Genomic DNA, 17,464 nt, shown 5'->3' with positions numbered 1-17,464 from the left:
TTTCTTTCGCCAAAAATTTTTGGCCGAAATAGTCATGTTATTACCTAGATCAATTTTTGTTTTACTGCTCAAAGTCGAGATGTAGAGTACGGCTTAAGAAAAAGGTTCCAACACCCACTACCATATGGAAGGGAGACCTCTTGCTGTAACTTTACACCTAGAACAGCGGGGGTGGGGGGGTGGGATAATGCTGCACCTCTACACCTGGAATGCAGGGAAGCATGATACCATATCCTAACATCTCAGAAGAAAGGGAGGCATCTTGTCGCACCTCTACAACTTGGAAGAGAAGAAGGTATGTCACCGTATCTCTATATCTGGAAAAGAGGGAGGTACGTTGCTCAGCGCACGATCACACACGGCACATTGCTGCAAACTTACTTACTCCAGACACTTCGTCACATCCTAACATGTGCGAGAAACATCACGCGGCATACGAGAGACGTTGCTGCATGCAGAAACACACAAGAAGTCTCACCACATGCTAGAAACATGTGAGACTGCTGCACTACGCAATTTAAAACTTGCCTTTGGGGAACTGGGTAAGGCAAATTAAACAGAGGTACATGGTATATGCTTTTTCTTCCCCCTTTTATTAGAGAGGTTTTGTTTTAATATGGGTAAAATGAAGATAAAAGAAAACAAAAACAACAAACAAACAACAAAAAAAAACCCAGCTTACACTTCACTTCTGTGAAACTAGACTTTAGCATTATAGAGCTCTGGGGGAGTGAGTGATGGTTGTTTACAATGTTTTTTTTTATTATTTTATTTTTTTAGTCTTAAATGTAGTGAAAAAGAAAAAAAACACAAAAGAAATTGTTTCTTCTCACTGTGTTCAAATCTTATGAAGTGACATGTCACGTAAAATGTTGTAGAGGCTGGAGATGCTACCTATTGTACCAAGAATGATTATGAGGATATTTTTGCAAACTGTCCACGCAGAGATCTGGCTCCAACACAACTTCAGCTGAAATAAGCACGGTAAGATAAACAGCAACAATGTACCGCCAATGGAACCTGCAGAACGAGAGACGAAAGGTTACAGTTTAATTCCAGTCCTTGGTGATAAACAAAAAAGTTCAGGGGTTTTTATGAGAAATATTTTTTAAACAAAATCAATTGAGGGAAACAATAATTTTGAAGAGAAGGATCATGATACACACACACACTATCAGGCCACCTGGCATTGCCCGGTCATAAAATATGCATAAATATTACATTTTAATTCACACAGAAACTAAGACATACAAGTGAGTATTATATTTTTTCTAAACAGTCCACTTCTTGTAAGCAAAAAAAAAAAAAAAATAAAAAAAAAATACTTGCGCCGAGATCGAAACCAAAATTTAAAGACGGCGAGCCAAGTATGATAATGACATGCTTTTTAAAAAATGTTTTCAAACCAACTTATACTTAACATAAGGAATCTTTAATGTGAACCATTCATGTATGCGTAATCATGAAACAGTTAGCAAACAGAAAAATCTGCTGACTCCCATATACAAATTTTTCAATTTTGACTTGTTAGAAATCCTTTTTCCTGGATGAAAACATTAAAAAGTTTGGTACTTCTGCAGTTCAAAGCACGTTTTTCCATGAGTCTCACTTGGCAACACCCGGCAGATGATGGAAACCGCCAGATTATACCAAGCGAACTGAAGTCAATAAAAAAAAAAAAACCTACCGTAATAATTTAAAATTTTTTTATTGTTTTATTTATTTTTGTTATGGCAACTGTTTTTTTTTGGGGGGGGGAATAATAGTTTTATTTCTTTGAATTGGTGAACAAATATATTTTTTTGTTTTGTTTGTGTAAGTTATTTTGCTACTGTATTCTTTAAATTAATGAAAAAGTATTTACACATTTTTTGAGAGTGGAGGGATATAAACATTTTTCGTAATTTTTTTTTTTTTTTTTTCAATAAAACAGGTGTACTTTTTTTGGCATTTGAAAATTTTTTTTCTTCTTTATATCAAAAAAAAGTTTGGAACAGCCGATGAAGGCAGTTTTTTAATGCATTTTTCTTGGAAATAGTTTTTTTTTTCATGCTTTTTTTTTAAATTTGGTTGTAAGTGCTTTTCATTTATTGTGGGTTAGGGTTAGGCTTTTTTGGGCAACTTGTGGTTTCCTGAGGATAGGCTATTTCTTTAAGGATAGTATTTTCTACTGGTTGAAGGAAAGCAGCCGCCGACAGCAGAGTAGGCTAAGAAAGGTTGTTAGAGAATGTAGAAGGAAGTTCCTGAACCGGATAGCTTTCTGCTTTATGATATATGCTTTATGATAGAGACAAAAGGATTCTTTCCAAATTTTTGCCTCCACATAAATTCACTAAAATAACTTAAGCAGATTGCGCTTGGTTCCACACTCTTATTTTGTTGTTCCGCCTCCTTCCACATCCTCTCCACATAGTTTATGGTAGTCCTAGTCATAGGGTTCACGAACTTAAGGTTGTGATTAACTGTAAGATGTTCGTACCCTTTGGATACTACTTTGCAGTTCGCTTTCCAGTAATCAGAGACTATCGTGATCCCTGGTAGTATGAATTTTTTAATGAGAAGGAGAGTTTCTGATTTACAGTCTGGGACTAAGATAAGAAAACCTTCCTCAGCAGGGTCGTATTCTCCGAAAACCCAGAGCAGTTCGACGACCCTCCTGACATTATGTTTCTATCAATTAAAAATGGACCCGTCAACTTCGACTGTGTGCCCCGAGTCACTGATCTGCCAGGGATTCCTAAGGAAATAGTCTTGGTAAATATCCCTCAAGATGTTTTTCCAGTCGGTGCAAGTGTGATCCGACTCGAGAGTGCACTTTCGCCGTAGGTTTTTGTGTGTAGCCATTTTGTACGCCCTCAAATATATAAAGTTATAGTTAGCCAGAGATGGGACCTCTGGAAAAAAGTTGGCATGACACAAGAAGGTCTAGTGTCTGCATTGGCCGTTATTGCACTTCCAATCAAAATCGTTGGTTACGCTTCGTTGTTTCAAGATGCATTTTCCACAACATGTTTTACACCTCTTTATTGCCAGCAGCCGATTTTCCTGACAAAACGTGAGGACCGTTTCTGGAGAGTTACAACTACATTCCAGCCTGGAATTATTTATTTTCTATCGTTTTCATAAGACTTGCTGCTTGAAAAAGTGCAATAATACTTTGCCCTTTTTTATTTTCTTTTTAAACTCTTTCCTTTCCTTTCTTCCAATTTTTACTGTTTGCTCGCTCGCTTGCATCTCTTTGCTCACTTGGTACAATCCGGCAGTTTCAGTTGTTCATCTGGTGTTGTTGAGCAAAACTCATGAAAAAACTGGTTTGAAACTGCAGAAGTATCAAAAGTTTTCTACATGTCTGAATAACCTATATACTAAATTTCAGGTCTGTAGATTAAAAATTTGTTGAGTATATAGGTTGAGAAGTGTTCTCACACACACACACACACTCACTTCAATAAATAGTGCACGAACACCAATCAACTCAGAGACAGTTAATAAAAAAAAATTTAAAAAAGCAAACAGTTCCAGAGATATTTTTTTTTCTGGATTAAAGAGGATGAAAGCTGGTGAAAATAAATGGAAAGAGAAGTTATATGATCCATAAAAAGATATAATTCGGATGTTTCAGGAGAGAAGGCTGAAGTATGTTCTTAGTCTCACAAAAATGCATTAATGTTTAAGGTGCCATGTTTAATCTTCTATAATAAAAACTAAAGGTAGAAAACTGGTAAAAATATTTTCAAATATGTTTATAAAGTATTATTAATGAGAGGCTTATATTTAATCAGACTAAATTTGCCCATTGATCATCTTCCTAATTGAGGGCATACGAAACTAAAGAGAATATAGCAATATTTAAAGTGCCATGCATTATCTCCTAGAATTATAGTTGTGTTTACAAATTTTTTAGTTTCAAAACTAAAAAGAGAAAATTTTTTTAAATTTATAATGTATTATGCATAAAGTATTATTAATAAGAGGTTTATATTTAATCAGACTAAATTTGCCTGTCCTAATTGAGGGGATGTGAAACTAATCTTTGCCATACGTTTCAGTCAATTTTATAGCATTCATAGTAAACAAACTCATGCACACAAACACAAAAATAAAAAATAAAAAAAATAAAAAAAAATTTAAAATCATTTTTTTACTTTAAAATAGTTCAAAATATATATTAATATAGTAATTAATATAGTACAGGGAAAATAATGGTGGTTTGCTATTGGTATTTTTTATGGCATTACAAAACTTTTGATCAGATCTGTCTCTCAAAGAGTTTTTTTATTAGAATGCGATTTTCATCTACCTTTATCTGTACAAGTACCCCAAAAAATAAATAAAAATGTTGCTTACCTAAAATTGCCGTCAGGTGAGCAAAATTATGTTGAAACAAAATGGCGAATCCCAATGAACTCAAAACGACTGAAAGTCTGACAAGGTTTTGTTTCCACGGAACAATCTGAAACACAAAAATGGGAAAGAAGAATGAAATTTTGCATACGTGATCAAATGTCCAAAAAAATTCAAAACAAAAATTTAAAAAAAAAAAAAAAAAGTTTTCAAATTAAAATAAAAAAAAAAATTGATTAAAAATTTATTTTTAATTTTGTAACCAAATTATTGTATAATCATGTTGACACACCGGTTCTCGTTAAATCACCAAAGTTAAGTGATGTTGAACATGGCCAATATCAAATGGGTGACCATTTGGGAATACCAGGCGCTTTATGTTATTGAGTCAGGTAATTATTGTTACCATTTGTTTACCCAAAACTTTTCTCGTTAGTATTCTTTTTAGAAAGATATCAGGTACTTATGGGAGAGACAAACTAACACCGTATGAGGATGGTGGAATCTCCATGCAAAAAAAAAAAAAAAAAAAAAAAACCCGACAACATTTGAGGTATTAAATCACAATTATCTATTAACAGCAAGTGTCAAAGATTAATGCCTCAAAAATTTTTTTTATGTTTTTCATTTGACCACTCCGATTTTTTCTATATTTTGCTATCAGCCTTCAAAAATACCCACAGCTCAATTAACTCATTAAGTTAACTTATTTGAATATTGCTATGCCAAAATATATTTTATTAATTAACTAAACCTTTTTTTTTTTTTTTTTTACTTAGACTGACTAGAAAAATATTGGGAAAACCAATGCCAACAATAGAATTTTCGGATGTTAGTACAGTTTGGTAAGAAGGAAAGAGGAAGGAAATTCCAAAGTTTAGCTGTTTGATTCTGATCAATCACATTTTTATTCATACAAAAATTTGAAACAAAAATCAAGTGAAAAACGTCTCAGAAATTCTATAAAAAAATTAGTTTCAAATTATATAGACAAATTGTAATATATTGGCTTAATAAATTTTATTTTGTAAACCTTTCATCATTAAAATCCTTATGATCTATCATTATAAGCTGAGAAACTGTACTGTTAAAGTTTTCAAGAATGTTGTTCATATTTTTATTAAATCACTAGTCAACAAATTTAGTGTCTTTGTTTTGTCAAACTGATTTTGGACAATTTTGATTAATTACCCCCCCCCCCAAAAAAAAACACTATTTTATTGGGTCAGAACGTTGTATAGAGCTAAATTTGATTTTTTTAATTTATTGAAATTTGAAATACATGGGAAAGATTCCTTAATGAAATGCAGCTATGGCAGATGTATTATAATAAAGTGCATTTGAGCACGTGGAAAAATAGCAGCAGTGAAGGATGGCTGGTTTGTGAAGTCACAGCAGCAGCCAAAAAACGTGCCTATGCAAATTAGGAAATGTGTGCCAGAAGAAAAAGGAAAAAAGGAGAAAAATGCACCACGTGGTCAGAAGTCAAAGTGCAGGTCAAAGAAAATGGATGTGTAACGTTGAGGCTGAGAATGGGCCAGCTGTGGCTGAAGGAAGAAGAAACCTGCTCTAGGCTGTGGCAGTGATAGACTTTTTAAGTGGTGCTGAAATGGGAGAGTAAGGGTAATAAAAAAATTTTTGTTAAAAAAGAAAAAAATGCTGACCCAAATTTTTATTTATTTTTTTCCTGTGTTTGTTTGTAACGGCAATGTTATGTTTGTTTGTAACGGCAATGTTACAGTAGTAACTGTTTACCACTCAATTTTCCATTATCGAAATAAACTTTCGAGGACTCACAATACAAAGAAAGCATTTGAACATTGAAATTGTTTCAGAGAATTTAAATTTTTACTTCACGGTACTAAACTTGTTTGAATGCACCAATTTTCAAAGCAGTTATATTAAAAAAAATTTCACACTTTCAAAATATCTTGTTATTTTTAAAATTAATACCATTTCTACTGTTGCACGTTCAAATCCTTCTAAGTTTCTATTTAAAATGTTTAAAAGTGAAGATATCATGAATTTACTTTTGGTCATTGAAAATTTTAAAGAATCTTATTTTGAAAGGAAAAAGATATAACTTAATGCACATTTTTTAAAATAATAAAGTACTCCTAGGATTAACATTCACAGGCAACATGAATTCGGACAAATATGTTGAGGCAATTGCCAAGGCTGCTATGAGGAAGGTGGGCTCTCTACCATGCTAGGAGACTACTCGCATCTGAGAGTATCTGGTATCTCTACAAGGCTATGGTTCGCCCATGCATGGAGTATTGTTGCCACATCTGGGCTGATGCATATGCCACTAGCCTCTCGCTCCTGGACAGAGTTAAAACAAAAAAGGAAAAAAAAAAAAAGGAGTCACCAATCTAATAGGTCCTGAATTATCAACTAAACTCCAATCTCTGTCCCATCACCGAAGCATGGCATCCTTGCATCTGTTTTACAAGTATTTCAATGGCAAGTGCTCTGACGAACTCTGAGCACTAGTACCCCCTCGACAACAATACCGACAAACCTTACAAGCAGCAAAATCCCACGACTACACTGTAGAGATTCCTAGATGTCATAAAGTCTTCTCCTCTGGAGCTTTTTCCCTTGGACTACTGCACTTGGGAATTCTCTCCTGGGCACCTGCTTCCCTGAATATACTGACATGCAGAAATTCAAATGTTGCTGCCCAACTCCATAAATAATATCCCTGAAAATGTGGTCCAAAATAGTAGCCCATCACGACTAAGTGGCCCTATGCCTTGTTTGGGATGAAACGTCAATAATAAAAAAGTAAATTTAAAAAAATAATTTGTACTCCGAGAACAAAAAAACGGACATAATTTCTAGATTGTACACAGCAAAAACATAAATCAGTTTAGAACAAATCAGACACCTTTTAAATAAAGCTTCTTTTTTGATGACCAGTGGTTAAGAGTTCTAATAATTAAAAGGCAATTATTTATATTCAATTTTCTTGTTTCTAATTATTCAAATTTATAAGGGAGACAATAACTCGTTTATTAATATTGAATTATTTCCCTTGCACAAGAACAATTGGATGTTTATTCTGAGAAAAATTTTTAGAAAGAGATTCAAATGCAATGTTAACTTCTATAATAATCATTTTAAATATAAATATATTTTTGAAATATATGAATAAATAAATGAATAAATGCAAAAGGGGTAAAATCAGAACATCCTAGCTTCTGTATACATGTTTGAACTAAAGGCGAACACATATGAGGAGGGAAATTTTTTCCGAAATATTACAGAATACAGAACTTCAATCTGACCATACTGACTCAAGTAAGAATACAATGCAATGTAAAAAGTATAATATATATATATATATATATATATACACACACACACACACACTTTTAATACCTACAACACTAGTGTTTCATCCTTCCACAATAATCAGTGCAGAAAGTTATAATTGCCACTGGTCATGCGATTCAAACCTCGCAATGAAGCCATCTCTGTCTTCATTAGCAAGGAACAACTCAAAGAACCATCATCAACCACAACAATATTCAATTGAAATTAAGCATTTAAAAAGGCATAAACATTATACGAAAACAGCTGACTACAATATGGTTGTCTTCAAGTCTAACGTAAACAAGTTCTTAATGAGCCGTCCCATTTGTTAATAAATTTACCGAATTTCCATTACTAATGATTACTATATTGTCCAATTTCTACTATACACTTTTAACCCTTATCCTCGAGTGGCCTCTTGGCCTTGATAAATGGTGATGCCTATGTAAAAAAAAAAAAAAAAAAAAATTACAGTGATCGAGCAACTAAATGTTGCAATCTTGCATTCAAGCCACCTGACTGACATTATCATTTCAACAGACAGTGCTCCACTGTTAATAAACTTACTAGTTAAAGAGGCGGAAATATACATATTGTATTAATAAAAGGTGAATCTGTATAGTTTATTCCACCAATATACGTCTTCATTTGTTTCAGTTTATGTTGATCCATTACACGTCATGCATGCCTTCTAGAAATTACCTTTACATACATTGCTAGGCAAACTACATTAATTTCTTAATTCAACTTTATAAACTTTATACCTAAATGAATAGTTGGACCCATTTCTTGCATTAATGGAAAACTCAGAACATTCTATTTCAAGTTAATTCAACTTTATAAAAAACATTTTTTTATATACAGCTTATTAAATGAAAATGGAAAGGTGAAAGATTTAAAAATTGAACGTTTAATCCACTATTTTGCAAGCTTTATCAAGTGCAGAAAAAAAAAGAAAAAAAAAAAGATACAAATGTTATGAACCACTTATATATTTTTTTTCTCTCTTGATGAAAGATGTTGACCATTAAAATAAGAGGCAATAACTGTGCACAGTAAATGACATCAACCAAAACAGGGGATAATCCACCAAACAAGAGATAGATATTTTGTGCAAGGATTATTTAGACCAAAGGTTTCCAAACTGTGGCCCGCAGGTCAGATCCAGCCCACAAAAGTCTTTAATCTGGCTCGTGGAGCCTTTATAGAAAATGTAAAAATATTCATGAAAAAATTAAAAAAAATTAAAAATGTATGAAACTAGTGTAGTGGCTTTTCTTTTTGTTCAGATAATGATTAAAAGAATGAGGTTTTCGAGAATCAATTTGACTAAAAAGCAAAGTTAATATAAAACACATCCATGTCAATTTTGTTTTATTTTGGATTATATAGCTCTAAAAAAACAAAACAAAAAAAAACAGTAACATGCCCCCTCCCCATGTTCGAAAACTTTGGAAATTTCTGCTTATGTAGTATATATTATACAAATACACACATTTCTTCTTATAGCTGGATACTCATTTTGTAAACAAATCATAAGTTATTTTGGTAATTTGGATTTAAAGAGAATTAATTCAATAAAAGTGGTTGGCATGTCTGAGACTAGCATGCTAGAATACTCATGTCCACCATAAAACAATGTCATGGATTTAAATGAATTAGATACAAAGCGCTAGTGGAGTAAAACCTTTTGCAAGTAATTCTTATCCTCATCAATAATTTTTAAACAAGATGAAATATAAGGAAGCTTACTTCAGTTGTTACATTATGTATAAAAATTGGGATGAAAGATTCCAAAATTAAATTTATTGTTTCATGTATGAAGCATGCGGCAAATGTTAAGGTGAAACAAATGGTAGATCAAATATTCATACCTTGTATGTGGGTGATTTTGAAATAGGCAGGTGAAAGCTATTGGGAAGTGAATTTAAAAGCGATGTTGTATCTTGTTCTGGATCCTCATCAATATTTTTATTCGACTTGTTACCTGCAAATAAAAATAAATACAACACCCAAATTGAAAGTAGCAATACCAGAAAACATACTGTTCAGCATTGGACAAGGCAAATACAGCTACTTAATCTGACAATCTTTTAATCAGTAATTAGTAGATTTCTCCTACATCCAGCAAAATGAAACTTATAACTGAATTCACAAATTTCTCATTAAAATAGTATTTTAATATTTTTGTTGTGATTTGCATAGTCTAAGAAATTGCTGTTTAAATCCAACTATTAACAATGAAACATGTCAACAATACATACCTGATGACTTTTTGGAACTACACAGTTGTCATCTGTTCATATAAACACTTGATATGGAAATTCTACCAATCCATGAAGTTTCATATTTTTTTTAGCCAATCAAAAAACAATTTTCTTTACCATGGAATTTGAAGTAACACTGGCATCTTTTCAGTTAAAATTAAATCAAGATAGAAACTTTGTTCAAATGGTATTTAATGGCCAATATATTTATTTCTTTTTTCATAATATTTGAAGAGAATTGATTAAAAACTTTATGCAAGCATTGATAGAAATAATGGCAAGTGCCAATAATATCTGATTTTTTGTGTGCCTTCTTGTAAAAAAATTGAGAACAAAATGTCTGTACATTCAAACTAGTTTACAACAATGGAGTATGCAGTGAAAATCAAACTATGCTGAAAATTCTGCATCCCATACATTAGTTTATTCTTAAATCCGAGAGAAAACTCAAATCATTTACGTTTTCTTTGCACAAACTGTATCTGAAATTATTTTATGCAAATAATTATTTTTGTTAAAAATGATTTCCGATGTTTTCATTAATTATTGATTTCTGTTGAGTTGAGATTAACCCAGTTGATTTCAGATCTACCCTGAAACTTCGTACCCTTGCTGCATTTGAGAGAAGCACATATTAGCCATCACAGAGCACCAGGCGGCCAGTCAACATGTTAAAGGTATTGCTACACAGACTTAGAGCCATGCACATTTTATGCACTCTGAGTACCAGAGTGGTAATTTCTAGTGACCAGTGAGTGTCTGGTTACATTCTGAGGGGTCCATCACTAGACGAAGTTAAAATGTAACCACTGGGACTTAGGGATGGTGCACATCTTCTTGCCCATGTGCATGACCTGCCCACAGAGGGATTACACTGATGGTCCCATGATGCAGGATATTGAGTAACTGCCTCAAATAAATGCACAAATAAATTCTTTGTATAAATAAATAATGACCAACAATGAGTGCTGGTGCTTTATTTTTCTTTTTATCAAGGACTGTATCAGAAAACTTAAATTGCAAAAAAAAAAAAAAAAAATTTTTTAAATCAACTTATGGTTGTTTTTTTTTTTTGATGGATTTTGTTAAATATTTTTTTGAGAAAAATATTTTTGTTAATATAATCCCCCCTCCTCCCCAATATGTATTTTTTAATTTATTTCAGATATCTACTGATGTGCTCTGAAAATATTGAAACAATATCTAATTATAACGTTTCAAATATGTTTTTCTTTATTAATATTTGTTATTTTGTTGCAGAGGAAATCTTGCATTCGAGTAGTTTTCGAACTTCAAATATTAACTGGTGGAACTTTTGCACAGTGAAATAACTTAAAGATGGATATGAAAACCAGAAAATTGTCAACTCAAAGTTGAATTGTATTTTATGTACAAGAAACTGAAATATAATACTAGGACTGTTTGAAATAGAATATATTGCAAGATTTCTTTTTAGTATTTTTGTAGATTAACACCTAAACCACCCCTATAATATGTGATTCTTCCCTTTTTTAGTCAATTACATATGAACACTGAAAAATTTGGCAGAAATGAAAAAAAAAAAGTAAAATAATCTTAAATATTAGGATTATTGTAACGTTTTAGGATAGTTAACCAATTTTACTTCTATAGGAAATAAATCTTGTGCGATTTGTTTTTAGATGATCATGTGTTAAGATGGTTTGTACAATCGACGGTTTGCTACTGGGACTTAGGGTTAGTGGAAAATACAGTACTGCAATTTTTAATGATGGGGCATAGTTTAATATGCTTGAAAACGTAATTGCAATCTGTGCAAAATGTTTTTAATTTGATATGCTACAAGCCATATTTTGTTAATTTCTATGGACTGCGTCGTGGTTCCCACCTTGGATTTTCCAGTCGTCATCTTAAATTTTTCAGTGTAATTATAACAAATGGTAATCTCTCACCTATCATTTGTTAGCTTTTTTTTTTAAAGCTGTTAAAATAAAACTAATATGCTAATTTGTTTGCAATTTATTAAGTGAGATGGTCGTAAATACAGCATCTGAACCTTCATGATGTTGTGATAATGTGTTCAGAATTTCATCATATCTTAAAAAGATCTAAGCATACAACTTTTTAAAGATGATTAATACTAGAAATTGTAGAAATTTCCTACCATCACAAGTTTATACGCATTTGGATAGAACTGACTAAAGACAAAGTGTCCAGTGAACCATGCATATCTTGATATTTTGAATCGTCATAACTCCAGTTCTAATGAACCGATTTAAAAAAAATAAAGATAATATTTCTTTGTTTTTTATGCTCTTTTCAATAATGCTCACTTTAAGTTTCTTGGATGTAAAAACAAAATAAGATGGTCTAGTATTGCTACTGAAATACTCATTTGATTCTCCAATATTAAATAATTTTTATAAATTATTCATTTTAATTATTGAATCTGTTAAAGTTGAAGGAGCAGAAATGTTTGCAATAAGTATAACAGCCTTGTTTCTATGGTGACCATTATCACTCATCTACATATAAAGAATTTTTGATAAAATATTTTAAATGGTATCGAGCATCCATTTGTCTACCCAACATCGGTAAACTGGCAAATGAGTACCCTGTGCCATTTTTTGTATTTTCAAATCTAATATTCCAGAAATGTTTGTTTAAAAAATATATATTTTCAAGCATTTCTTACCCGAGGAAGAAATATATTTTCTCATCTAGAAGAGAAGTAGGGATACTTTTTAGCATTTCTTACCTGTGGCGAATATAATATTTTCTAGCATTTCTAGAATCGGATGAGCCATTAGTGGGTAGGTACAAATGACGGCGATCAAGAGACAAACATTGAGCAAATCTGCATAGATTCCTCCATGGATTATAGACAAGTTGATCATCTGGTTAACATCATTACCAAAACGCAAATAACCGGTCAAGCCAAGAACAACCAATAAAAAGCTGACAACAGCAATTGCAAAATGGAGGAATTTCGGAAAATTGTGTCGGTTTCCATCCATACTTGTCTCAATTGGAATTATCTAAAAAAAAAAAAAAATAAATAAAAAATAAAAATAAACACCTTTAGCAAAGAAACAACAAAAAAAGAGATAACTTGAAGATGCTTCCATTCAATATGTTTAGAAACAGAAATAATTTTTAAAATCTAAGTGCAACTGGCAAAGACACTTTTAGAGATTTTTTTAAATACATTTCCAACAAAATACATCTATTTAATCAGCAGATTTTGAGTTCTACTGGATGAGCAAAATTGATGTCAAATGCAGTTTTCCAAACTGTACAAACATGCAGAAATTTAAATGCAGCTTTAATAAAAATTTTACTGTCTAGAAAAAAAATCCGACTTCTAGCATTATACTTAAAGACGAGAGGGGTGAAAACAAGGGAAGAAATCAGAGAGAAAAAAGACAAAGCAAAGCAATATTGTTAAGTGACTGAATGAAGTGAGAGAAAAATTTGAGATTGAAGGCAAGTTGTCTGGTGGATGAAAAATGGGGTTTGAGGTAAATGGGTTTCATCAGTCTTGGATGACAACTCATTTAAGAGAAGGAAACCTCCAGAACAGAATTTTGGAGAGAAAAACAAAACTGAGCTGAATCAAGTAGCACAGTGAAGTGACCGAAGTACGGCACAATCACGTTGACACACCGGTTCTCGCTAGATCACTGAAGTTAAGCAATGTTGAGCCTGGCCAGTACCAGATGGGTGACCATTTGGGAAGGCTAGGTGCTGTATGTACCTTCTGGGAAGGTTGGGCATGAGGCCAGCACCATCACCCTGATAAAAAGAACTCCTCGCTACATAAGCATCTCCAGGGGCTCATAGCTATGGATGGATGGAGTGAAGTGACAAAGTGAAAAAAAAAAAAAAAAAAAAAAGAAAAAAAGTTAGTCCCGAAAATTGCTGAAGCATTTTACGAAAAGGAAACAAGTAAATTAACAAACTAAAAAGGAAACAAGTCCCAGAAATTACAAAGCAGTTTATAAAAAAATACATTAAAGAATAAATTGAATGATAAATTAGTGATCATAATTATTAAGAATTTAAATTAAAAAAAACAAAATAATAACTGAAGCAGTTAAACTTAATTTGAATTTTCTGAGTTTAAAATTCAAATAAAAAGGATTCATAAAATTCAACAAATAAAAATCTATCCATTTCTTTCTATCCATTAAAACATTCCATCTACGAAACACGATACCATGAGTCTGCTTCCCTACTACAGCATGGTCGTCTTTAGCACTAATGTAAATAAATACTAGTTAAGCCAGTCTCTTGAATAATTAAATCCTTTTAAGTAATCTGCCCACCTACTATTTTTGGTTTTCTCATGGTGGCGATCATTGCTCAACTAGCAATCTCTTTAAATCTTATCCTCGAATTGCCTTTAGATCTTGATAAATGGTGACCCAGTAGATAAAAAAAATGTGTAATATGTATAAATTTCTTGTCTGAGAGTAGAGGATCGAAAATGAAATTCAAATCATACCGTTCCGACTCCTTCAAAGGCACTGGTTACCAAACCAAAGAAAACGGCAGCATTTTTGCTGGCCAACTTCACAGTAGAATTTATTGAAAAATCTGCAGAAAAAAAGAAAAGAAAAATCAGAAAAATGTTTGAATTTATACAATTCCTGTTAGTCTGTAGTTAAATACAAAAATGTACATTTTTCAAACAAACAAATTTTAACAGTTTTTATAAATACGGAATCTATCTTCTATCGTTCATGAAAGATAAGTTTTAAAAAATTTGGGGATTGTTTTAGAAATCGTGTTGTGACAATTAATTGAAATTAGGAATTGGAACTTTTGGGGTACTGGAAAAATTTGTACCTCATTTTCCAAATATTTTACCAAAAACGATTCTTTTGTTATTTTTTTCTTAGTTGTTCCAAAGTTAATTTTCCATCATTGATACCAATTATAAACGGATAAATATTTATCAATTTTAAACTAAACTAACAGCAAAACCAATATAAAAAGGCTTTTTTTTTTTTTTTTTTTAAAGGTGGAAAACTCTAAATTAAAATTAAAAAAAAAATGTTTATTATACAAATATTTTTGGCATTTATAATTTAAATACAATTTTACGCATATAAGAGATCCAATTTTTACAACTCTACACATTAAATTAGGCTGCATTTCAGCAATAATGCATCAAACATTGTCTTTCAAGTGATCTTTTGTGTCTGGTTTATCAGTATAGACATGGGACTTTACATAACTCCAAAGAAAATAATCTAATGGGATTAATTTGCACAAACGAGGTGGCCAGTTGACATCATCAAAATGAGTTACCGTTATTTAAAATCAATACAACATAATACTTTGTATTATATACTGTATATACATTAGCGACAAGACTCAAAGATTGCTATTTGAATGCCTAATAACTGTTAAGCAGTTCAAAATAAATTAATATTTGGTGTTGATTCATTTGCAATTTAATTGACCTATTTTTGTAACAGTTTTATTTAAAATTCATCACTAGTTACCACCCCCTAAACAACCTCTCCAGAAATAGAGATCAAAATAACCCTTATGATGATTACAATTTGCTATTAAACCTTTATGGCCTGAATTATAATGCAGATGATTAAAAAATATTTGTTAATTTTAGTTAGTTTAAAGGATAATGATACTATGATTTTAAGACTTTCACTATAACAATCTACACAGATACTGAACTAATATGTATGGTGTGTTTGAATCAATTCTCACTTTGTTTATGCTGTTATATTCATTTATTTATGATTGAATGAATTAGTTCAACCAGGTCATAAAGGGTTAATTGCTAAAATCGTTTAAAAGAAAAAAAAATATTGAAAGGGAAAAAAAAAAAATTTTCTATATAAAAGAAAAAAGTTATTTAATCAATTTACTCAATTTTTGGAATATGATATTTTCATTCCACAACGAAAACGTACATCATAAAGATTTTCTTGCATTTTTGCCTTTTTTTTTTTTTTTTAAAATTAGGTTGAATTCTGGACTTGCACCTTGTTTTTTAATATGGTGGAATTCTGGACAAGAACTGTTTTATTGATATTAACATTAATTAAAGTTGTGTAATGAAGAAAAATGAAATAAATGAAACCACTTACCCATAAATAGGAAGACTAATAGGAACACCCATCCAATGACGATGGCAACATCAGCGCAGATGCTAATTGCTCCCATGAATCGGATATTTTTAATAAAAGAGAAAATGATGAAGATGGGCAGCGGTAAAAGGATGAGAACATAAAGTGGGGGTGCATTACTGCTAAAAACAACGTCGCTATACGATGAGTTACTATTCCGAAAACTGGTCAAATATGTGCTCGGGTCATAAGAGTTATTAAGGAACACAACTGTTTTCTTAGCAGTGTCAGACATTTTTGGAACTTTCTGGGATTCTTCATCCATAGTAACTGGAGGGGACGTACAGTTCCAGGGCAGGTGAGTGTCAGACACTTTCACCGCATGCTCTGAATAGGCCAACGTGCCCATCATTTGTTTTAGACTGGATGATGTAAAATTTAGGCGGGTAATGTTGCCTTGAGGGAGAACGCAATGCGCTGCTAAAGGGAAGAAAGACATGAGCGTGTTGCCGATAAATATACAATAGCCAATGCAAAAACCAAATTGCGTAAGGAAAACACAAAAGTTAACAATGAATCGTCCAGCTTGGCCGAAAGCCACCATTCCTATATCGCCATAGGTTAACTGTGTCTGGAGATGGGAATTCAGTTCCAGCCGTTGCTGTTTTGAAGTTTCAGTAACTTTAGACGTTGACGAATCAAATTTCCAGAGGAGGACATCAATTGCATAGTATTTGCACTTGACCAATAACTGGCAGCAGTGGTCAGTCGTTCCAGCAATGACCAGCAGCAGCAAAAGACCAAGCTAGAAAAAGAAAGAAAAAATATTGAAATTAACAAAAAAGCAGATTAAGTGGACACATCTATTTTTTATTCTCTAAAAAAGTAAATTGAACTGATGGGAAAATATTTCTTTGTGCATTAAAGAGAAAAAAGAAAATCTTTTTCTAAGTGTTAACAATGTAAGGTGAACAAATTGAAAGCTTTTCTCGGCCAACTAAGCAAAAACAGAAAAAGAGATAGAGAAAAGCATGATTGAATCTAAGAAACAAATTTGGAAGAGGGGAAAAAGTGAGAGATAAAGAAAAAAAGGTAACAATGAAAAAGGAAAAAAAAGAAAAAGGAAAAGGAAAAAAAATAAAAAAAAGAAAAGGGAAAAATGAAAAGTAAAAGGAAAAATGAAAAGAAAAAAGAAAAGAAAAGGAAAAAGAAAAAAGGCTCACAAGTATACAAAAATACAATTAAACAAACTGTGACATATTCTGTAAATATCACTTGAACTCTAAGTGCGTGTGACACTACCATGGAAAAAATCTGTCAGATCTGTAGTCGGCTAATCAATTTCTTGACACTTCTAAAACTGCATCTAAGGCTTGTTTAAGGATAGACATTGTTGACAATCCCATTTTAGCTTTCTTGTGTGTTCCTTTTTGAACATCCTCTCCATTATTC

At 32.0% G+C, this 17,464-nt stretch overlaps 1 protein-coding gene across 2 annotated transcripts in view; it reads right to left on the bottom strand.

The window, feature by feature from the left end:
- Positions 1–604: 604 nt before the first annotated feature.
- LOC145254916 (uncharacterized) overlaps positions 605–17,464 on the bottom strand; it is a 96,424-nt gene continuing 79,564 nt past the window's right edge. For both annotated transcript variants that reach the window (XM_080113878.1, XM_080113879.1), the window contains exons 3-8: positions 16,034–16,817; positions 14,419–14,510; positions 12,670–12,949; positions 9,540–9,652; positions 4,348–4,453; positions 605–1,020 (exon numbers count right to left, since the gene is read on the bottom strand). In XM_080113878.1, coding sequence (XP_079970004.1) covers positions 839–1,020; positions 4,348–4,453; positions 9,540–9,652; positions 12,670–12,949; positions 14,419–14,510; positions 16,034–16,817 — 1,557 coding nt within the window. In that variant the 3' untranslated portion in view covers positions 605–838. The remainder of the gene's footprint in view (positions 1,021–4,347; positions 4,454–9,539; positions 9,653–12,669; positions 12,950–14,418; positions 14,511–16,033; positions 16,818–17,464) is intronic.

This window comes from Euprymna scolopes, chromosome 30, assembly GCF_053919585.1.
Source record: "Euprymna scolopes isolate OS-2025 chromosome 30, ASM5391958v1, whole genome shotgun sequence".
Lineage (NCBI taxonomy): Eukaryota > Metazoa > Mollusca > Cephalopoda > Sepiida > Sepiolidae > Euprymna > Euprymna scolopes.
Note: the sequence above shows the minus strand (reverse complement) of the source record. Positions and strands in the feature narration are given on the sequence as shown.